The sequence below is a fragment of the Cariama cristata genome, unplaced genomic scaffold (assembly GCF_000690535.1).
Source record: "Cariama cristata isolate BGI_N322 unplaced genomic scaffold, ASM69053v1 scaffold19001, whole genome shotgun sequence".
In the NCBI taxonomy this organism is placed as follows: domain Eukaryota; kingdom Metazoa; phylum Chordata; class Aves; order Cariamiformes; family Cariamidae; genus Cariama; species Cariama cristata.
This window is the reverse complement of record NW_009600100.1, coordinates 133,208-150,648: the sequence shown is the minus strand read 5'-3', so window position 1 is coordinate 150,648 and position 17,441 is coordinate 133,208. Positions and strand designations below refer to the sequence as shown.

The 17,441-nt window shown below is 35.1% G+C and overlaps 1 protein-coding gene across 1 annotated transcript in view; it reads left to right on the top strand.

Annotated features, from left to right (window-relative positions):
* The window catches only part of SUPT3H (suppressor of Ty 3 homolog (S. cerevisiae)), a gene marked incomplete at its 5' end in the record, with an annotated part of 89,406 nt that overhangs the window by 34,300 nt on the left and 37,665 nt on the right, over positions 1–17,441 (top strand). Inside the window, one exon of the mRNA XM_009709931.1 lies at positions 1,799–1,909. Coding sequence (XP_009708233.1) covers positions 1,799–1,909 — 111 coding nt within the window. The remainder of the gene's footprint in view (positions 1–1,798; positions 1,910–17,441) is intronic.

Sequence of the window (17,441 nt, the reverse complement as noted above, 5' to 3'; positions counted from 1 at the left end):
CGTCTCATGTTCAGAGTGTGAAATGTAAATATTACAATTCCTGTCTTCTGTTGTAGAGCCTTGGTATTCTATCTGAGTGAGATATAAGTACCTTAAAACCACAAGGGAAATAGATTTGATTAAATAAACTGGATAGGAAGCACTGTGTTAGTCACTTAGGGCTTTTTTGAAAAAATGTGATAGCAGTACTCATTTTGCTGCAAAGCAATGGAATGACTTCTGATTTTCTCATGTGTGTTGTTATTCTTCTAAAACAAATACTCATTTTCACAGAGTTAAACCAGTAATTTTTACAATGACAGACAGAAAAAGAGGTATTTTCTCCTTCTAGTGTCATCAGTGCTGTAGATACTCCTAATACGTTCAACTTTCTCTCTGCCCTTATTACACTCTGTTTAGAAAGCCTTTAGTGAATCCTAAAAACCTCTCTGAAGACATGCTTTTTCCTCTTCCTTTTTTATTTTATGTTTGATTATGTTTTGTTTCTATGGCTGATTTCCATTATAATTCCTAGGAACAAGAATTTAGCTGGAGATGTAGTTTTTGATACATTATATTTCACTAATGCTGTGAGTTTATCTTAAATTCTTAGTGTTAGACTTAATGCCTTTTATAATAATTATATTCTAAAAAGTGCACAGTTTTAATGAAATGTTGCCATGACTTATCCAATTTGGTTGTATACTGGACATAACTGAGGCATTGAGACAAATGAGTTAACTTGTTGAAGAATGTTATTCTTCGTCCACGAAGGCCCAGTCCAGCAGAAAATATTTGAGTTTCATATTCCCTTTATGAACGTCAATCAGCAAGAGAAGAATCTGACATCGTATTATGAATAATTCTGTGTGTACACACATAGGCTCCAGTGGACTCAACACTCTTGAAAATAAAACATTTTGTAAAAAATATCCCAATTTTGAAAGCATTAGTATATAGTGTAAATGTATGAGCAGAATGTGTATGTGTGTACATTAAATTTCACTGTATAATTTAAGTTTTTATAATTCTTAGTGCATTCACTAATACTGTTTTCATTAATTTATTACCAAGCAGCCATCGTTCTGATAACTTGTCTGAATTCTGGCAAGCAGCCATGTCTAGATGAAGCCTAAACCAACATTTCAGTTTGACTATCAAAGAGAAAAGAGTAACTTTTTCTTTTAAAATCCTAGGGATATTATTGTAAAATCAATGGACCAGTAGCAGTGAATTCTTGTTTTTCCTGTTCAGAGTCCTTAATCCAAAAAGTCATTTGAAATTTGAAAACATTGCAGTTTGAAGTAATTAAAATATTTTTGCATCCTTCTAACACCATTATGTCACATGTTTCATCTTCAAATTTCAATCTGATATTACTGAGTGGTGATTTTGGTGTCAGATTACTTTCCATTTGGGGTACTTGTTCAATATTTTCCCCACCCCTTGACATCATAATTGGAGCCTGAAATGTTTTAAAAATAGTTTCTGTGGTTATTGCAGTATGACTTATATGACCCTTTCATTTTAGTCTGAACATTTTCTGCTCTTTTCAATTGCAACATACAGCAGCAGTAGGTGAAAGATTTAAGAGGACAAATATGGTGTTCTTTGGGTCTCTTAAGCAAAGTTCATGTAAAAGTCCTCTTTGATTTGTTAATAGCTTTTTTTCTGTAATGTAGTGTGCGGCAGCAATGATGTGTATCCTCAGGAAAAAAAAATTGGTCGATTTTATAAAGGTTTATTTTCATACTTTATGCACTGTAAGTCTGTTGTGTGTTTTTGATTTAGTAACAATTTATGTGTTTTTCTGTTGCAGAGCACTGCAGCCTGTGGTATAGAGGCTCAAAGCGATGCCATCCAGCCCAGCCACATCAGAGAGGCCATTCGACGCTATGGCCACAAGATTGGCCCCCTTTCCCCATTCACAGTACGTAATAACAGAGTTATAAAAAGTTATATTTATAATCTTAAGGAACTTTGATTTTCAAGTGGTCAAATGAAGAAGCTTTGGAATTGTTGAGAGCAATTTGTGGTGACTGTAATTTTCTTTATAAAAGTGGCATAATTCTCTCGGGAAATAAAACTTAGTAATTTCTGTCTCTTTTTGGAAGGACAAAAAGGTTTTTTTTTCTTTTAAATATTATTTTCTTTCAATTACAAATTATGCTTTTTTGTTAGTGCTTGAATTTTCTGTTTTTGCAAAGTTTAGGTTTACAGTTATTTTAAATTATATGTATTCCAATATGGTGAGGAGCACTTTATATTCTAAAATTAGTTGTGTGTCAGATACTGCTCCTATTGGAAGTTGAACTCTCAAGTGACACATTTACAGTTGGAGAAAGAAGAGAATGGTTTCTTTAGACAACTTTGAACCTCCACTAAAATGTAATAGAACTGAGCTTGTGGTAAAACACTGATGGGTTATGAGGTTTTGCCATCATTTTTTCTATGCAAATTGCAAATCCATTGTTCAGAGCAGCCAAACGAATTCTTTATTTAATTTTCTCAGCTGATAAAAATATGAAAGTAGTCTGTCTCCAATGTCACGAATTTGGGTCATTTCCTTCTGATCTGCGGTTCTATGTGACATATATCCTTGCTTACCTCAGAATATCTACATTTAGGAAAGAATGAATGTCAAAGAAATCATTATAGGAAAAGAAAACTCTAAAACACCAAACTAGATCTGAGCTCCTAAAAATCAGGAAGAAATTGTCCATTTTGGAAGGGATTTTAGGAAAGGAAAATTATTATGAATTTGGAGGAAATCCATCTACATAAAAATTATGCAGAAGTTTATGAAGACCATAAATATCAAGGAAATAGTGGGACTTGACCTTGAAAGTGAGGAACAAGAAAAAATAAGAGTAAATGGGTATGTGAAGTTATAATTTTCCTGGTGTCAAAACTGATCAATGCTTTTATAAATGGCAGTAAATGTTTGCTTTATTAATGATAGTTGATACATATTTGCAATGAATTACCTTTACATAATTTTACCTCTCTCTTGCCATTCACAAGTGCTAGATTAGTATCTTGTAAAACATAGGATAGAATTTCTAGTCCAAAACAGAGAAGTGTCTTTAGCAGAAGTTTGCGAAGAGATGTAGCTAAGAACATGGCAATAGCTTCTGAAAGCAGAGAATATATTTAATTTTATTATAAAGAAGAGTACACATAAACAATTACAGAGAGGTAAGTCTACCTTCCCTGACCCTCACTGGAATTGGTTTGGTTAATTATTAACCGAAGTTTGAGATTTCTATACAACAACAAGATATAATAACATACTCTGGTTTGGGTTGGGTTTTTTTATGTCCTGCAATCTTGTGAGCTTCCCAAACAGTACAACTAAATGAACAATTTAATTTGTTGGCATTACCTACTGTCAACATGGTTAATGTGATAAGCAGATCTTGTTCCCTCTAAACAAACCAAGAACGAGAGAGGGGATCTTCGGTCATCTTCTAGATGCATACAGATGCTGTAGAGCTGTAATACAATTCCTTTTTTAATGAGAAAGTTCAGGAAAAGCATTTTGAGAGTTATTATAGAGTATGCATTTAGGTTTGCCAATCTGCCTAATTTTCCTGTCAGTGCCCTCATTGTCAGTTTTGGGGAACAAACATTTGGGGAACAAACATTGCTCCCACAGTTGTGCAAAATGAAGGTACCCCAGACCTCCTGTGAGTTCCTTACAGGTGCAGAAAGCAGGAAGGTAGATTGATGCTTCCTTTGACCTTACCTTTTCATATTACCAGACTCTCACAGAGTTGTATTAAAAATATTATCTCTAGGCGTTCTGAACAGTACTGCTTTCTGCTATTGCCACTGCCCTCATAATAGTTTCTTTGTGTATCTGCATGACATACTAGAGAGGATGACAGAACCAGGAGGAAAGGTGGCTTTACTCAATGTGCATCTTGTGATTCTGTGGTTACACTTTAAAAACTACAGAGAGAGAAATATTAAATAGGTATCTGTCATTAGATTCAGTGAAGTCATGCTTTCAGCTGTTTCCACCCTTAAAACTAACCTGAAGGTCACGTAGAGAAGCTAGGAATATACATTTGCATATCATCTCTTCCATTTCTCTTAAACCTACTGATCATTCTTCCACATCAGATGTGATTTTATAATCAATAGGTGCCCTGTCAGAGCCTGCTGTAGGTGAGGAGGAAGGATTTTTATGCATGACGTGTTCGTGTTAGTAGTCCTACTACAGAAGCAAGGAAAAGAATGAAGAAACAGCCATTTTTGTGAGCTATATCCTTGTCAGATTCAGTCCATAAAATGTATAGATTAGACTGAGCTTTAAGTAAAAGCCATAGTTCTACATTCTTACAATAGTAACAAGAAAAAAGTGCAAGTCTGCTAATGCCAACGTGCTATATGACTGCAGCATAAGTTTATGATACTCGTATAGTAAGAATGTAGAATTAGTCCTAGAAACCTGAACGTGCACTTACCTATCCTGAATAACATGATGTGTTAGGAACATGCAGGAGATCTCATACGAGGAGTAATAGGCAAAATAAGTTATCCAAAATATTCACCTACAGTTTTTTGAAAACAAAAGCATGTTACTACTCTTGAGCGCTGACCATTGAAAAAAGATTGCAAAAAGAAAAAAGAATCATTTTAAATGCTTTTATGTCTTCCAAACTAATATTACAGGAACTTTAGCACAGTTCAATTGTTGGGATTTAATAAACTATTTTAATTTTGTAGGCCTATGTTATTCTGAAATTTTCTTGGATATGTGACTATTGAGCAGTAAGAAGGATTTACAGAAGAATTTTATCCTTGCTGTAAATTAGTAAGAAATAATGGACACTTCTGGACTATTTTTTCATTTTAAGTAATTTCCATCTCATTCCAGCCAGTCATACAAGGAGAGAGCAAACATTTTCTTTTTCATTTGAGAGATTATTTTTAATTTGGCTAGAGTTGGTTTTTTGGCTTTTTGCCATGCTGCCTAGTGTGAGGCATGCAGTAGTCTCCCTGAAATTCACTGTGTATTATTTTTAATGTTTACGATTTAACAACATTAGTTTTTGAAAGATTTTATCATCTGTACAAATGGATTGAGTTTAAATCAGCAGTACATCTGGAGAAATGAATAAAAATCTGGACCTGCAAAATATCTGATAATATTTCCCCATTTAAATTTGCTAGATACTATAAAATCAATATTGTCTGTATGAAAAATCCCTTGCAGATGGTTGCATTTTAAACCAAAACCAGACAAGAATATTCTAACTGCCCTTGATATTAAAATACAAATTTTGTCAATTCTCTTATTTCTTTTTTTTTTTTAACTCTCTGTGTTACAGTTTTTAATCTTCTTTTTTTTCTCACCTTCTTATCGTTTCTCACCTCTGGTGAGCCAGGACTTCTCAGTTCTTAGACTAAAGTTAATTTCTTCACTGTCTGGAAACTCACCTTCAGTAGTGTCAAGACCCTACACATAATTGCAGAGACAGATGAAGGTATGGATATTTTACTAGATTGCCAGCTGGGAAACCATCCTTGTTTGCTCCAGATTCAACATCACACGCCAAGAATGTGAAAACTCCCTACCTTCCTTCTCCTCCATGGGGTTACAGGAAGGGATCTTCCTTCCTTTTAAGACTTGATTAACATGTTTTTCAGTGACAACTCATTCATATTTGACCTAGGTACTTGCTTGTGGATACCTAAAGCTAACTCTCCAGAATGGCCTCTGTGTTTGAATCACTCTCCATGGAGACTGTGATGTATGAGGCCTTGATTCTGCTCAACTGAATAAAATTTACTTGTTTCCTTGGCACAGTTCACAAGAAGACATGAAATGATAGGACAGTCTTCTTCTTGTCTTGTATTTATCCTACCAGTACACAGCCTTCATTGTGGTGTGGATTGTTCGGCTTTTTCTCGGGCCACTTTTCCATTCCTCAAAGTGGTTGAGAGCAAAAGAACCAGGTACACCAGATCAGAGGACCATAAGGACCTTACACATGTAGGTATTGGTTCTAATCTTGTCTTGGTAGTAAAGTGGTGGTTTCATCAAGAAACTTCCATGTATGAGGGACTGACTTTGGGATGGATGCACTCAATATGCGATTCATCCATAGGCAGACTGAGTTCTTCCCTAAGTATCATCAGGCATGGTCTCATATTGAAGCTTGATGTTGGAGGAGACAGAGTGAGTGGATCTCATAGGTTGGTTCCATACCAGGAATTTCCAAAGTCAATCTTTCCATTTTAGATGTAAACAAGAAAGCAGTAGTTCATATCTGGGTTTCTCTGGTGAAACTGATGTAGATCTTGCCTTATGTTCCAGGTCCTCATGTGGGATTCAGGACAACAAGTTATCTCAGTTTTCCGTATGCCATCTCATAGCTTGGGCACCAAGCTGTTCTCAGTGTTAGGGTTCTCATCGCTTATCTCCGTTTCTTACACACTGCTGCTCTAAATGATTAAAAGAAGCTGACTTAGTTTTTTCTCCTCATTTGACTAACATTTTTCATTCCTCAAGTCTGTCTTTTTAGAAAAGGTGAAAGACTTTCCATTAATAACATTGGGGTGCAGTTGGTGGCTGTCTTTCCACATCACCCATCCTTGTTTAGGATAGCACATGATTCTTTCTTCTAGTTAGAAAGCTAATTCCATAGCAGTTTTGGTTCAAATATTTACTTTCTGAGTACAGCAGGCCCTTGACAATTGCCAGTATGTTGGTTATTACAATGATCCATAAAAATATCCCTTCTAGTTGCTTCAAAGAGATCAAGGAGGGTTTAGGTCCTTCTGATACAGTTTCTCGCTCAGACACCACAGAGAGTAGCTCAGACTTCTGTCTAACGTTATATTAAGGTTTTGCACTACCTAGAAAAATAAACATAGCCTACGTCAAATAGTTCTTGTTACTGAGATCTGAAGAAATGGCCATACCTGGTTATATAAAAGTCAGCTATAGGACTGTTAATGTATCTCCTCCATGTTTGGTTACACACATGCCACCAGACCTCTACATCATTGAAGTGTATTTGTTGTGGAAGTCTTTTTTCATGTAAATTGCAGGGGTCTACTCAGTGCTCCATCTACGTTTTTACCAAATTAAGACACAATGGTCATTGTTATTGGATGAAAACTCAAAGGTGTGCTTGTGTGTCTGGATAGGGAATTGTGTCATTGGAGCTGTGCACTGTGTGAACATGCATGGAAATAAGCCCTTGAAGAAGGAGAGGCTAATTTTCTGTAATGGATTTGCATATATTTTGGTTGTATGTTTTCCCATATGCATATCTTTTCTCAATTTTTTTCAGACTCCCAGGGTGAGAGAAACAAAGGGCTTTTGTGACAGTTTAGCCAATGCAGAAAATAACCGATTATGGCTAAAAATCCACTTGTCTGGGAATCGTAATGGCTTCTCAGTACTTCAGGAAGGAGTTATTCCTGAATACACCAAGAGTCATTTTGTACTCAGCATCCAGTGTTTAAGTGGGTATGAATGTAAGATTACACTTACTGCGTTAGTGTCCTGGTGTGCTTTGCTTCCTTGTGTGACCAGGCTTCCCTGAAGAATCGAGGTGTGTTTCCTAAATGCAGTCATAGTGGAACGGTGACTCTTTAGCCCAGAACCAGTTATGTCACTATCTGAGAATTAACATAAATTGTTCTAAGTGAATAAATAAATATTTTGAGACTGTTAGCTAACTATTAGTTTTGTTAGATGGATGTTTTTTACGGAAATAGAGATACTGAGTATTTGCAAGTATTAAACCAATTATAGAAGTGAATAGCTCTAATAGCGATAATAATTGCCATGACACTTGAATTTTTATAACACTTTTGTTATGGACGTCTCAAACTGCAAAGTTTTTGCTGGTAACATCCATTGAAGTGTTCTCTTGATATTAATGATGTAACAACGTGCTGTGTTTGGCAATTTTCTCTGAAAGAATTGCAGTGTATTGTATCTTAAGTCTGGGACACCAGAATGAGGGACAAGGGAAAGGGAAGAGCAGAAATAAAGCAAAATTTCTTTGAGTATGCATCCTAGGATGCTTACTGACCGTGAGAAACCCTTACCATACAGAATTCCTCATAGAACCTGTGGCTCATGGACTTGCATGCCAGCTGACTGAGTCTGGTAGTGAGGAAATCAAAGCACATTATGGGATAAGGGATGTTCTCTGACTCCAGGCTTCTGCATATATAAAAAGGAATTTGGAGCTTACACCCAAGATGAGGATTCCACAGTTTCTAGGTTCTCTACTCTGAGGTCCAGGATATTAATCGTAGAATCATAGAAAGGTTTGGGTTGGTAGAGACATTTAAAAATCATCTAGTCCAACCTTCCTACCACGGGCAGGGACATCTTCCACTAGCTCAGGTTGCTCAAAGCCTCATGCAACTTGACTTTGGACACTTCCAGGGATGGGACATTCACAACTTCTCTGGATAACCTGTTCCGGTGTCTCACCATCCTCATCCTGATAGGATTCCTATCAGCTTCATTCTTTCAGCTTTCAGAAAGAGTTCATCTAGGTTGACCTATATTCAAATGATTTTGCACTGTGCTACAGTTTGCGGCATACATGCTAGAACCCTGCTATTGATGAGTTGTATTGGTGTGATTCATGTTTTATTTTTGGTTTCACTGAATCTTGCTTGTTTTGATTGGTTGAACGTTGATGAAATTGAGATGAATCTCAGCAATTTTAGTTGCCAGAGGCAAACATACTTTATTTCCAAACTTTCCAAAATGGCTAGATTTCTGAAGGAAATCAGTGAAGAACTTTTATTCTGTAGAATGCTTAAAAATACTAGTGTTACTTCTAAAATGGAAAACCTGAATGTAAGTACAAGTTTTATCTTTTGCTACTGAATAAATCAGTCCCATACATAGAATTTAGGTTTTATTTCTGTTTAAGAAACAAATACAGGAGAATATTTTATTAAAAAACCCACCCTATTCTTTTGGGACTATTAAGATGGTTAATACGTATTTGTAAAGCATGAACAGTGATATTTTATGGCATCTTTCCCTTTTTTACCGTTTCATCATGATTGACTCTCTATTCCATCTGATTTGGTGATAAGTGTTCCTAATAAGGCAGTTTTGGAAGAAGAGTTAAGCTGTGTAATTTATTCTTTAGCAGCATTTGATGGATGTTGATTTGGACAAAAAGAGCACTTTTAAAGTTTTATAATCATATGGTAAATGAGAACTAACATTAAACTAGTGAAAATGATCCATTTGCATTTATTTTGACCTTAATAGCTATGTCAAAATGACTAACATAATTAGAGCATTTAGGATTTGTCTCCAAGAGCAAACCACGATGGAAAGCAGCAAGTGTACTCAAGATTCTTCTGCATTGTATCACATCTAAGGTAGTCTAAACATGTATTTTATCGATATATTCTCTACTAACAGTATTGGGTGATACTCAGTATTGCCTACTTTAAAGCATGGTCCAGACTTTCAAGAAGCAGAGAAATATATAACTGATTTAAAAAATCACACCATACAATTTTGCAAGACAGGAATGGGAAATATGTAACTCTTCATCATATGGGATGATGCAGTTCCATGTGCTGTAACTGAATCTATTTCTCAGTGCTCTGTGCATTTAAGTTGAGGAGATGAGACATTTTATGAGTATTAATTCATTGCAGGCTAAATCTTGCTTCCTTGGTCAAGGAAAATGAGAAATTTTTTTACATAGGATTAACAGACTTTTTATATTGAGAGACGAATTTATATTTGGCTATAAAGTTAGTATATATGAATATTCTAATGTTTTTGTATAACATCTATTTGTAATTGTACTCTTCTACACATGTTTGGGTTTTTTTCTTATTATTCGTTTAGATAGTTAAGGAGTAGAATAATCCTGAATGCCCAGTTGTTAAACATCAGCTCAGTCTATGCCAGGATCTCAAGTGCAATGATAATGGTATTACATCCCTTTACATGGAGGCTGTAACCACATGATTAGATCATTTCATGGTTGACACATTGAAGTGCGAGCTAGAATGAAGAAGGTAAGAGGATTACTTCTCTTACATGTACAGAATGTATTGGAGTTCAATGGGAAGTCAGCAGAAAGTCATTTTGAGAAACAGCAAATTGATATATCTTGTAGCATGACCTGGGTATATCCTTCTTTCCTCATGAAACTTTGCTTCTGGACTCTTACTTTACAATATGGCAGCATCATTGAATTCAGTAAGATTCAGGATTTAAATGGGATCAAAATCAATACCAAACCAAATTATAACAAGCTCAATCTTTCTACAGACTGACCAAAAAGGTAAAATAATAACAATGTATTAGATTTAGATTAATCTAAAAAGCTCATCTTTGTAAAGTGCATAGTGAAAATGATCTGCAGTCTTGACTGGGCCTATAGGTATAATCCATATATTAATCCAAATATTATTCTAAATAATAATATTTAGTATGCCAAGGTGTTCTCAAAAATATCAGGTGGGTATTTCTTACCAGGAATACAAGCATAATGTCTCTAGAGAAATTAATTTATTTGAATTGATTGTATTTCTAACAGTTGGAGTAACAAACAGTAAATAATTATTTAAAAATATTTCTTCTGTGATCAATATATAGTGATTACCTGAAACCCTGATATGAACAGCTGTAACTACACGTACATTTTGTAAGTAGTACTTGTGACCACGGGAGAAAACCTCTAGTAAAAAGTACAGCTAGCATCCTCTACTCTGAAATTAAAAATAAAGTGGTCAGCTACAACAGTGGAAGAACATAGGCAAAAAGAATGAGAAAAAGTTTCCAAAACAGATTCTTTGTCCCCTCTAGTTTATGCCAGTTCTGAAATGGAGTGTTTTAGGTGTTTAGTTAAAGGGAAACTGAGTTTATAAATATAAATTGTAATCCTGCACAGACCTGTGGAAGACAGTGGCCATTATTCAGCAGCATATGCATGTGTAAACGGAGCATATTGAATGAACAGAGGGCATAACCAACTTTTGTTTGGGTATTTACTTTTTGGGGAGAATGCTCCTTCAGGCTCCAAGTCATTTCAGTATGAAAAGACTTGCTAGTTGAACCTTCTCTTGTTAAAAATTTCAGTCCTATAAAATTGCCTAAGCATCATAAAACAATGAATATTTACAAAACCTTGTTTATGATACTGCTTGTGACGTTCCCTGCACAAAGATCATCTAACACCAGAGAATGCTATTTGACAGAGACTTACATTATATGGGCCTTGTACAGCCCTGCCTATACTCTTATATGTTCTTAAATAAAAAATGCAACTGTTCCATGTAGACTTCAATACATTACATGTACATGTAAATAATAGTTTCACAATCAAATTATACACTTATTCCAGACCTTTCAGTTCTGATGTTTTAAAAGTGCTCGTTATTGATCCTGATTGAGCTCAGCTTTTATGCAAATGCTTAAATCCATTTCTGTTGCGAAAAATACTGAAGTTCATTGCAAACCTTTAGTAATTTAAATTTATTAAAGATGATATTGATTCTACTATTTCCCACAGAAAACAAAATTTGTGGAATAGTAGCTGAAGATCTGGCAAAGCTGAGTTTGTGAGAGACTAAACCAGCAGATTCTGGGGGTGGAAAGAAGAGAGGGAAACTTTGAAAATATAAAGGATGGTGTGGCAGTATGATATTTGTGGAGATAAACAGAATAGAATATTTTGAAAAGCAAGTTTGTTTTAGGTGCCTTAAATGTCATGAAAAATTCAGCTTCACATTTGATCTGCAACTTAGTCTTCTGAACTGAAAGAAATTTTTTTCTGCATATTTCAGACCAAAATAGTAGTGAGAAGAAGTTCTGGAATACAATCTTCAATAATTGCTTCAATATACACGATGTGGATACATTACGTATAAATTTTTGCTGAAGCACTTTAATGATAAAAATATTGAATGCCGTTTCCGAAAGAAATTAGGTACATAGATACCAAATAAAAATTCTCTGATATTTAGGGTCCTGTATATTATATACTGCCCCTATTAATATTAAAAATCAAATGATACTGATTTTGAAGAAGTCAGGATTTCATTCTTAACACGTTTTCAAAAATGAAATGTATGTATTTATGTCAAAAGGCATTTGAAAACTTTTCCTTCAGTTATACATTCAATTTCTGATATAAAAAAAGTCAAATTGACATTTTTATTGTTTCTTCTCATTTTGAAAGCAAAAAAAAAGCATTTTATTTCATTAAACAGTTATATACTTATGATGCCTTTGTTTATACTTCAAGCTATTGTCTATAGTTGTTTGTTATTCTACAGTGTTAACACTGTGCATTTGAAAAATATGAGTTATTATTCTATAAAACCAGTAGGAAGTAAAATCTCAGTTTGGAAATCTTGTTCCCTTCTCTCCCAACCCCCAACCCAAGGTTCCTCCTTTCAGATTTATGAAAGAAAACATTTCTTTCTGTAAAAGGTTTTTGTATGCCAGCATCTGGAAGTGTTTATTTCAGTGGCGTGTAATCTATCTGTGGATTTAGTTAGCACCAGACCCCCTTTTGTGTACTCCTGACTTAAAATTTTTATAAATGATCTTGTTGAATTTGTGCCAGTGTGCACATGGTTTGGCTGATTGCTGCATATATCCTTTACCTGCCAGTCACCTTTGATTTATATTCCTTCCCCTCTGCTTTTGCCTTCCAAAAATGGTGCCACTGAACTGTCCTCTAAATCATCTTACTGGATAAATTACTCCAAGATGAGATGGTACGGTTTTGGCCGACTCCTTGACAGAAGGCATTCCTATAATCCATCCTTGCCCGCTCTGTGTAGAACCATTCAAAAAAGAGAACGAACAGGGAAATCAGACTCCCTCTTCGATCTGAGCACTATTTCTTCCAGTGCAATTCAAAAATGCAAAATCGGACGTTTGATTTATGTAGCTCTTAGTACCGTATGAAGACACATAAACTGTTTGAGAATCTTTCACATACCCTCTCTTGAACTGAACTTCTTCGTTATATGAGTTTAATCCCAAGAATATGATTTTACAGTGTTCTTCCTGAAAGATTAAAATGTGAAAGAATAGCATATTTAAGAATATTTTAAGGCATTTCATTTGGAATAGATTATACAATATACATGACAATTCTTTCCATGATAAAAATCCCCATTGGTTTCCTTAAACTAAACAGCTAATACTCCTTCAGAATAACAACAGTTCTGTAAGCTTTACTTAATGACATTACTAATTTGGAGAGTTTTATGAAGTTTCCTGGAGAAAAGCAGGTGGCTTGGCAGTAATTTAAAAGGTTCACAATTTGTGGTAGCGGTTTCAGGGGGTTTCATGTTTCTAAAGAGGGAGACCAAGCTGCATATTGCTTAAGAGTGTCTGACACAATGATGTATCATTTTGGACTAAGTTTCTAGAAGTTCATTGGTCATTAAATGTGCTGCTTGACTTTATATTGCAGTTTCCCAGCTGTCTCTACTGGGGGTAATCCTAACGCTCAAACAGATTTTATTAATGAAGGCATAAGCTTGCAGTACTGATGAAACAGTAAGTTGCCCAGATGACTTTATTAAACAGGAACATAGATTTTTAGATAAGACAAAAATGTCATTTAAGTAGATTTGAAAAGAACTGGCTCATTTTCTGCAGAGCACTGGGAAAGTATTTACAAACGGTCTGGATAGTATTTGATATCCTGTGGGGACATTTAAAATTCTTGGATTGCACATACATCAGTGTCTTACTACACAACACAGTACATGAATTGTTGCAAGCAGCATGCAAAGCTTTCAGACAGTATAGATGTGGTTCTGTTGAGGTAGGAGATACTGGCGTGAAATGACTCTGCTAATGTAGTTTGCACAACCGCGTGGAGGGTTCCTACTCCATTGTGTCGCTGCCTGTTCTGGCACATTACACTGGAAGTACTAAATGAAACATGTGCATCTTACTAAACGTAGGAGCTTGCTGTGTAAGATTTGAGCTTGCTGTGTAAGATTTTATTACTTCTCATATCTAATAATTTTTAAAAAGTCTGATTTAGCAAATAAATTTACTAACTCTATTAGTGCGAAGATAATAAGTAAGCTATGAAGTTTGCAATCATCTGAATCTCTCATATGAAACAAAGCAACTCCTAATCTCGTAAACCTTATATAATAATTTTTTTCTAACTGTATGACCAGATTCAAATACATACTAGAGACATTTTACACACAGTTGTACTGATGTGAAAGGATCTGAATACATTACTTTTTAAATGAAGTGTATATTCTTATATGCCTCCTGAGAGGCTTAAAAGACCTTAGTATAAATGAGAATCTGACTTCTGGTACTTTGCTCAAGGCATTCTAACATGTAATACATAAATACGTGCTTCAAGGGTAAGGTGGGCAAATATAATTCTACAGCAGACACTAGGAAAAGAAAGGTAACTTAATGGAGTGTTCCGGGATATTACACAAACATAAACACGCCTATCTTCATAATTTACATTAATTTTTGTGAAGATACTGACATTGCATCCATGTAGCATGTACATTCTGGTACAAAGGTTAATAAATAGAAATTTGATAATTGAAGAATCTTAAGAACAAAATCGAAGAATCTTGAGAACAAAGTAGGGTTTTCTTACTTGTCGTTACACAGAACAATAGTGCAGCTCTCTGCAGGTTTCATGTTTTTGTCAGTCTGTTAGATTTTTGACAATATCATGTACTGACATCATCATATAATGCAAGACGAGTTGTCTTCTGTACAATTCTTTCAGATTTCCCTTGAAAATGAGCGTTCATTCATATTTTTCTCCCTGAAAGATTTAAAAGTGCTTTATGAACTGAAATTGCTGATAGTTGTCGGTTCACCTATGCACTGGACTGAGCTGGCTCAGATGTGAAATGCAGCAGCTGTGCAGGTCTACAGTGATGCTGCACAGCTTTGTAGCACAGGATGTGAGCTGTCTAGATGAAACATTATGAGAACTTTAGGATCATGTACTATAACTGTTTGAGTTGGAATTAATCTATGGTTGAAGAAAATGGCATGGAAATTAATTTCTTGTGAACAGGATCTCCATTTTAGATGCTATTTCTACCACTGACGCTTGACAGACTTATCCTATTGTAGTGAGCTTAGATAGAAGCTATACCTGTGCACATCTCTGGCATGACGGACTTGTCACTTTGCAAATAAAGATTGTAAAATATCTACAATAGCAGGGTAAATCTGGAAAGGAACAAATAATGATCTAGGAATACCAAGACCGAGTGGAAATATTTTTTATAACTCTTATTATCTGTTATTTTCCATTCTAGTTGCCTACTCTCTTGTTCATCAAGTCCTATAATCATACTCAAACTTGAGCACACAGGAAAAGACAACAGATTTCTGAAGTTTAAACAGGGACTTTGTGTTTTGTTTCTGTCCATCTGTCATGCCCCACAGAGTGAGGTGTCAGTTCTCATTTAAATCTCTGATACCACTAACAGCAAAAAAAGGTGTTTAGTGAGCAATGGTACAAATGATGCTTGGTTTCCTCTGGTTTGTGTCCTCTGTCCTCACTATTCCCCGTGGCAATCGTGCTCATTCTCCCCTTATTCCTCTGAGATGCCTTCAGGCAGCAGAAGGCAATGCTGCTGTATGGTTGCTAGAAAATCTCTTTAACACCTAAGTTCTCCTTTTCTCCAAACTAGACCCATTTCAGGGAGCCTGACTGCACACTTGGTAGTGCTTGCAAATATTTCTCTAGCAGAATCAAATGAAAACCTCAGACTTGAGGCGACTGAACACGTTTTATGAATTTCAGTTTGGGGTTTCTGTGTTTCGTCCCTTCCTTGAGGTTTTGCATTATTCCAGCTTTCTGACTTTAACTTCAAGGTCGTGTAAACCTCAATTCAGCAAAGCAATCATCTGCTTAATTTTTAAACTATACCTTCAGTCTGACAAAAGCATGTGCTAAATTGAGGCTTTCAGTATTATTACTAATATATGTTTTGATTCATCTGTTATTTCAATATTCTTTTTTTAAAATTTATTGCACATAGAAAAAGATGGAGGAGGATACTTGTGGGAGGAAAGGATTTTCAGAGGTGTAAACAGATGCAGAGAAATATATGTTTATACTTTATAAATATATGTATCTAAATGAGTATTAGTAAACAAAACTAAGAAAATAGTTTATGCCTTTTGAAAAGTTTTAATGTTTTTTATTTGTGCATAAAGTGATTCTTCCTGGCATCTTGATTTCTCTGGACATTTAATTCACTTTAGTTCTTCTGTCAGTGATGGTGACCTTAAAGGCACCAGTAGCAGATTTTATGAAGAAGACAAGATCCTGGCATTTCTGCTGCTGAGATGAAAGGTAGAATGTTTAAAAAATATATTTAGTGGAGAGAGAGAACGGATTAAGAAAAAGGTGGACTGAAATTTGAGATTCAGTTATTTTTTCTGTGTTCCATTTCTGAAAATAAGCATCGATAGTGCTCAGCTGAGTAAGTGCATCTGTGTGTACTGTAAAGGTAGGTGCCAGAATAAAAGAAGATAGCTAAGGGTCCTTAAAAAGTACTAGGAAATTGCATAAAATGAGATGAAATTAAGATCAGTTCCTTTTTCTGGCCTTGTAATGTTTGGCTCAGTGGAAAGTTTTGGAAGATACTTAATGATTTAAGCTTAAATAGGATACGGCTCTGCGTCAATAGTGTGTTGTTAGCAGAACTAGAGAAAAATCATGAAATGAAGGGAAATTCTTGAAATTAACTTAAAAATAGTTAATCAGGTACCAGTCACGTTCTTAGTGCTGTGTGGTACTGTATTTAGATTTGTGACTGTGATGTCTAGTTTATGATTAAGCTTCAACCAAGGCTTTCAAGTACATCGCTTGTATCTACTGTTCCACAGTGACAAAACTTCACAATCATGGTGGTTTTCTTGCTTTTAAACCAAGAGCTTCTTACTCCTAGTTATATCACTCGGGATAATTGAGTTCCCTTCTCAGTGATTAAGTTCTTCAGTTATTTATTGGTAGAATTTATACCCTTTTCCTCCATGTCACTTGCTTATAGGAGAGAGGACGCGAGGACGGATTTTTCCTTGGTGAGACACACTTCTGTGTCTCTGTAAGTATTTACGTTAGTTAATATGCACATGGATAAAAATGTAATGTATTGGTCTTTCATAAAGATCTTGAGCTATTCTGCAAAGCACTGAGAACATGTGTCAAATAGATGGTTTCCTTCAGACTTCAATTGCTGAATGACTATGGAACCTGCAATATACCTGAGTGGTTAAAAAACATCCTGTTCTGTTTTACCAATTTGGAATGAATTCCACAGGTAAGAGATTTGCCTAAGAATTATATGCTTCTAATTTCACATAATTTAAATTCCAATATGCTAGGAGAATAATAATAATAATAATAAAAATAATAATAATAAAGACTAAGAATAAAAATAAGAAAAAGTCACACAAT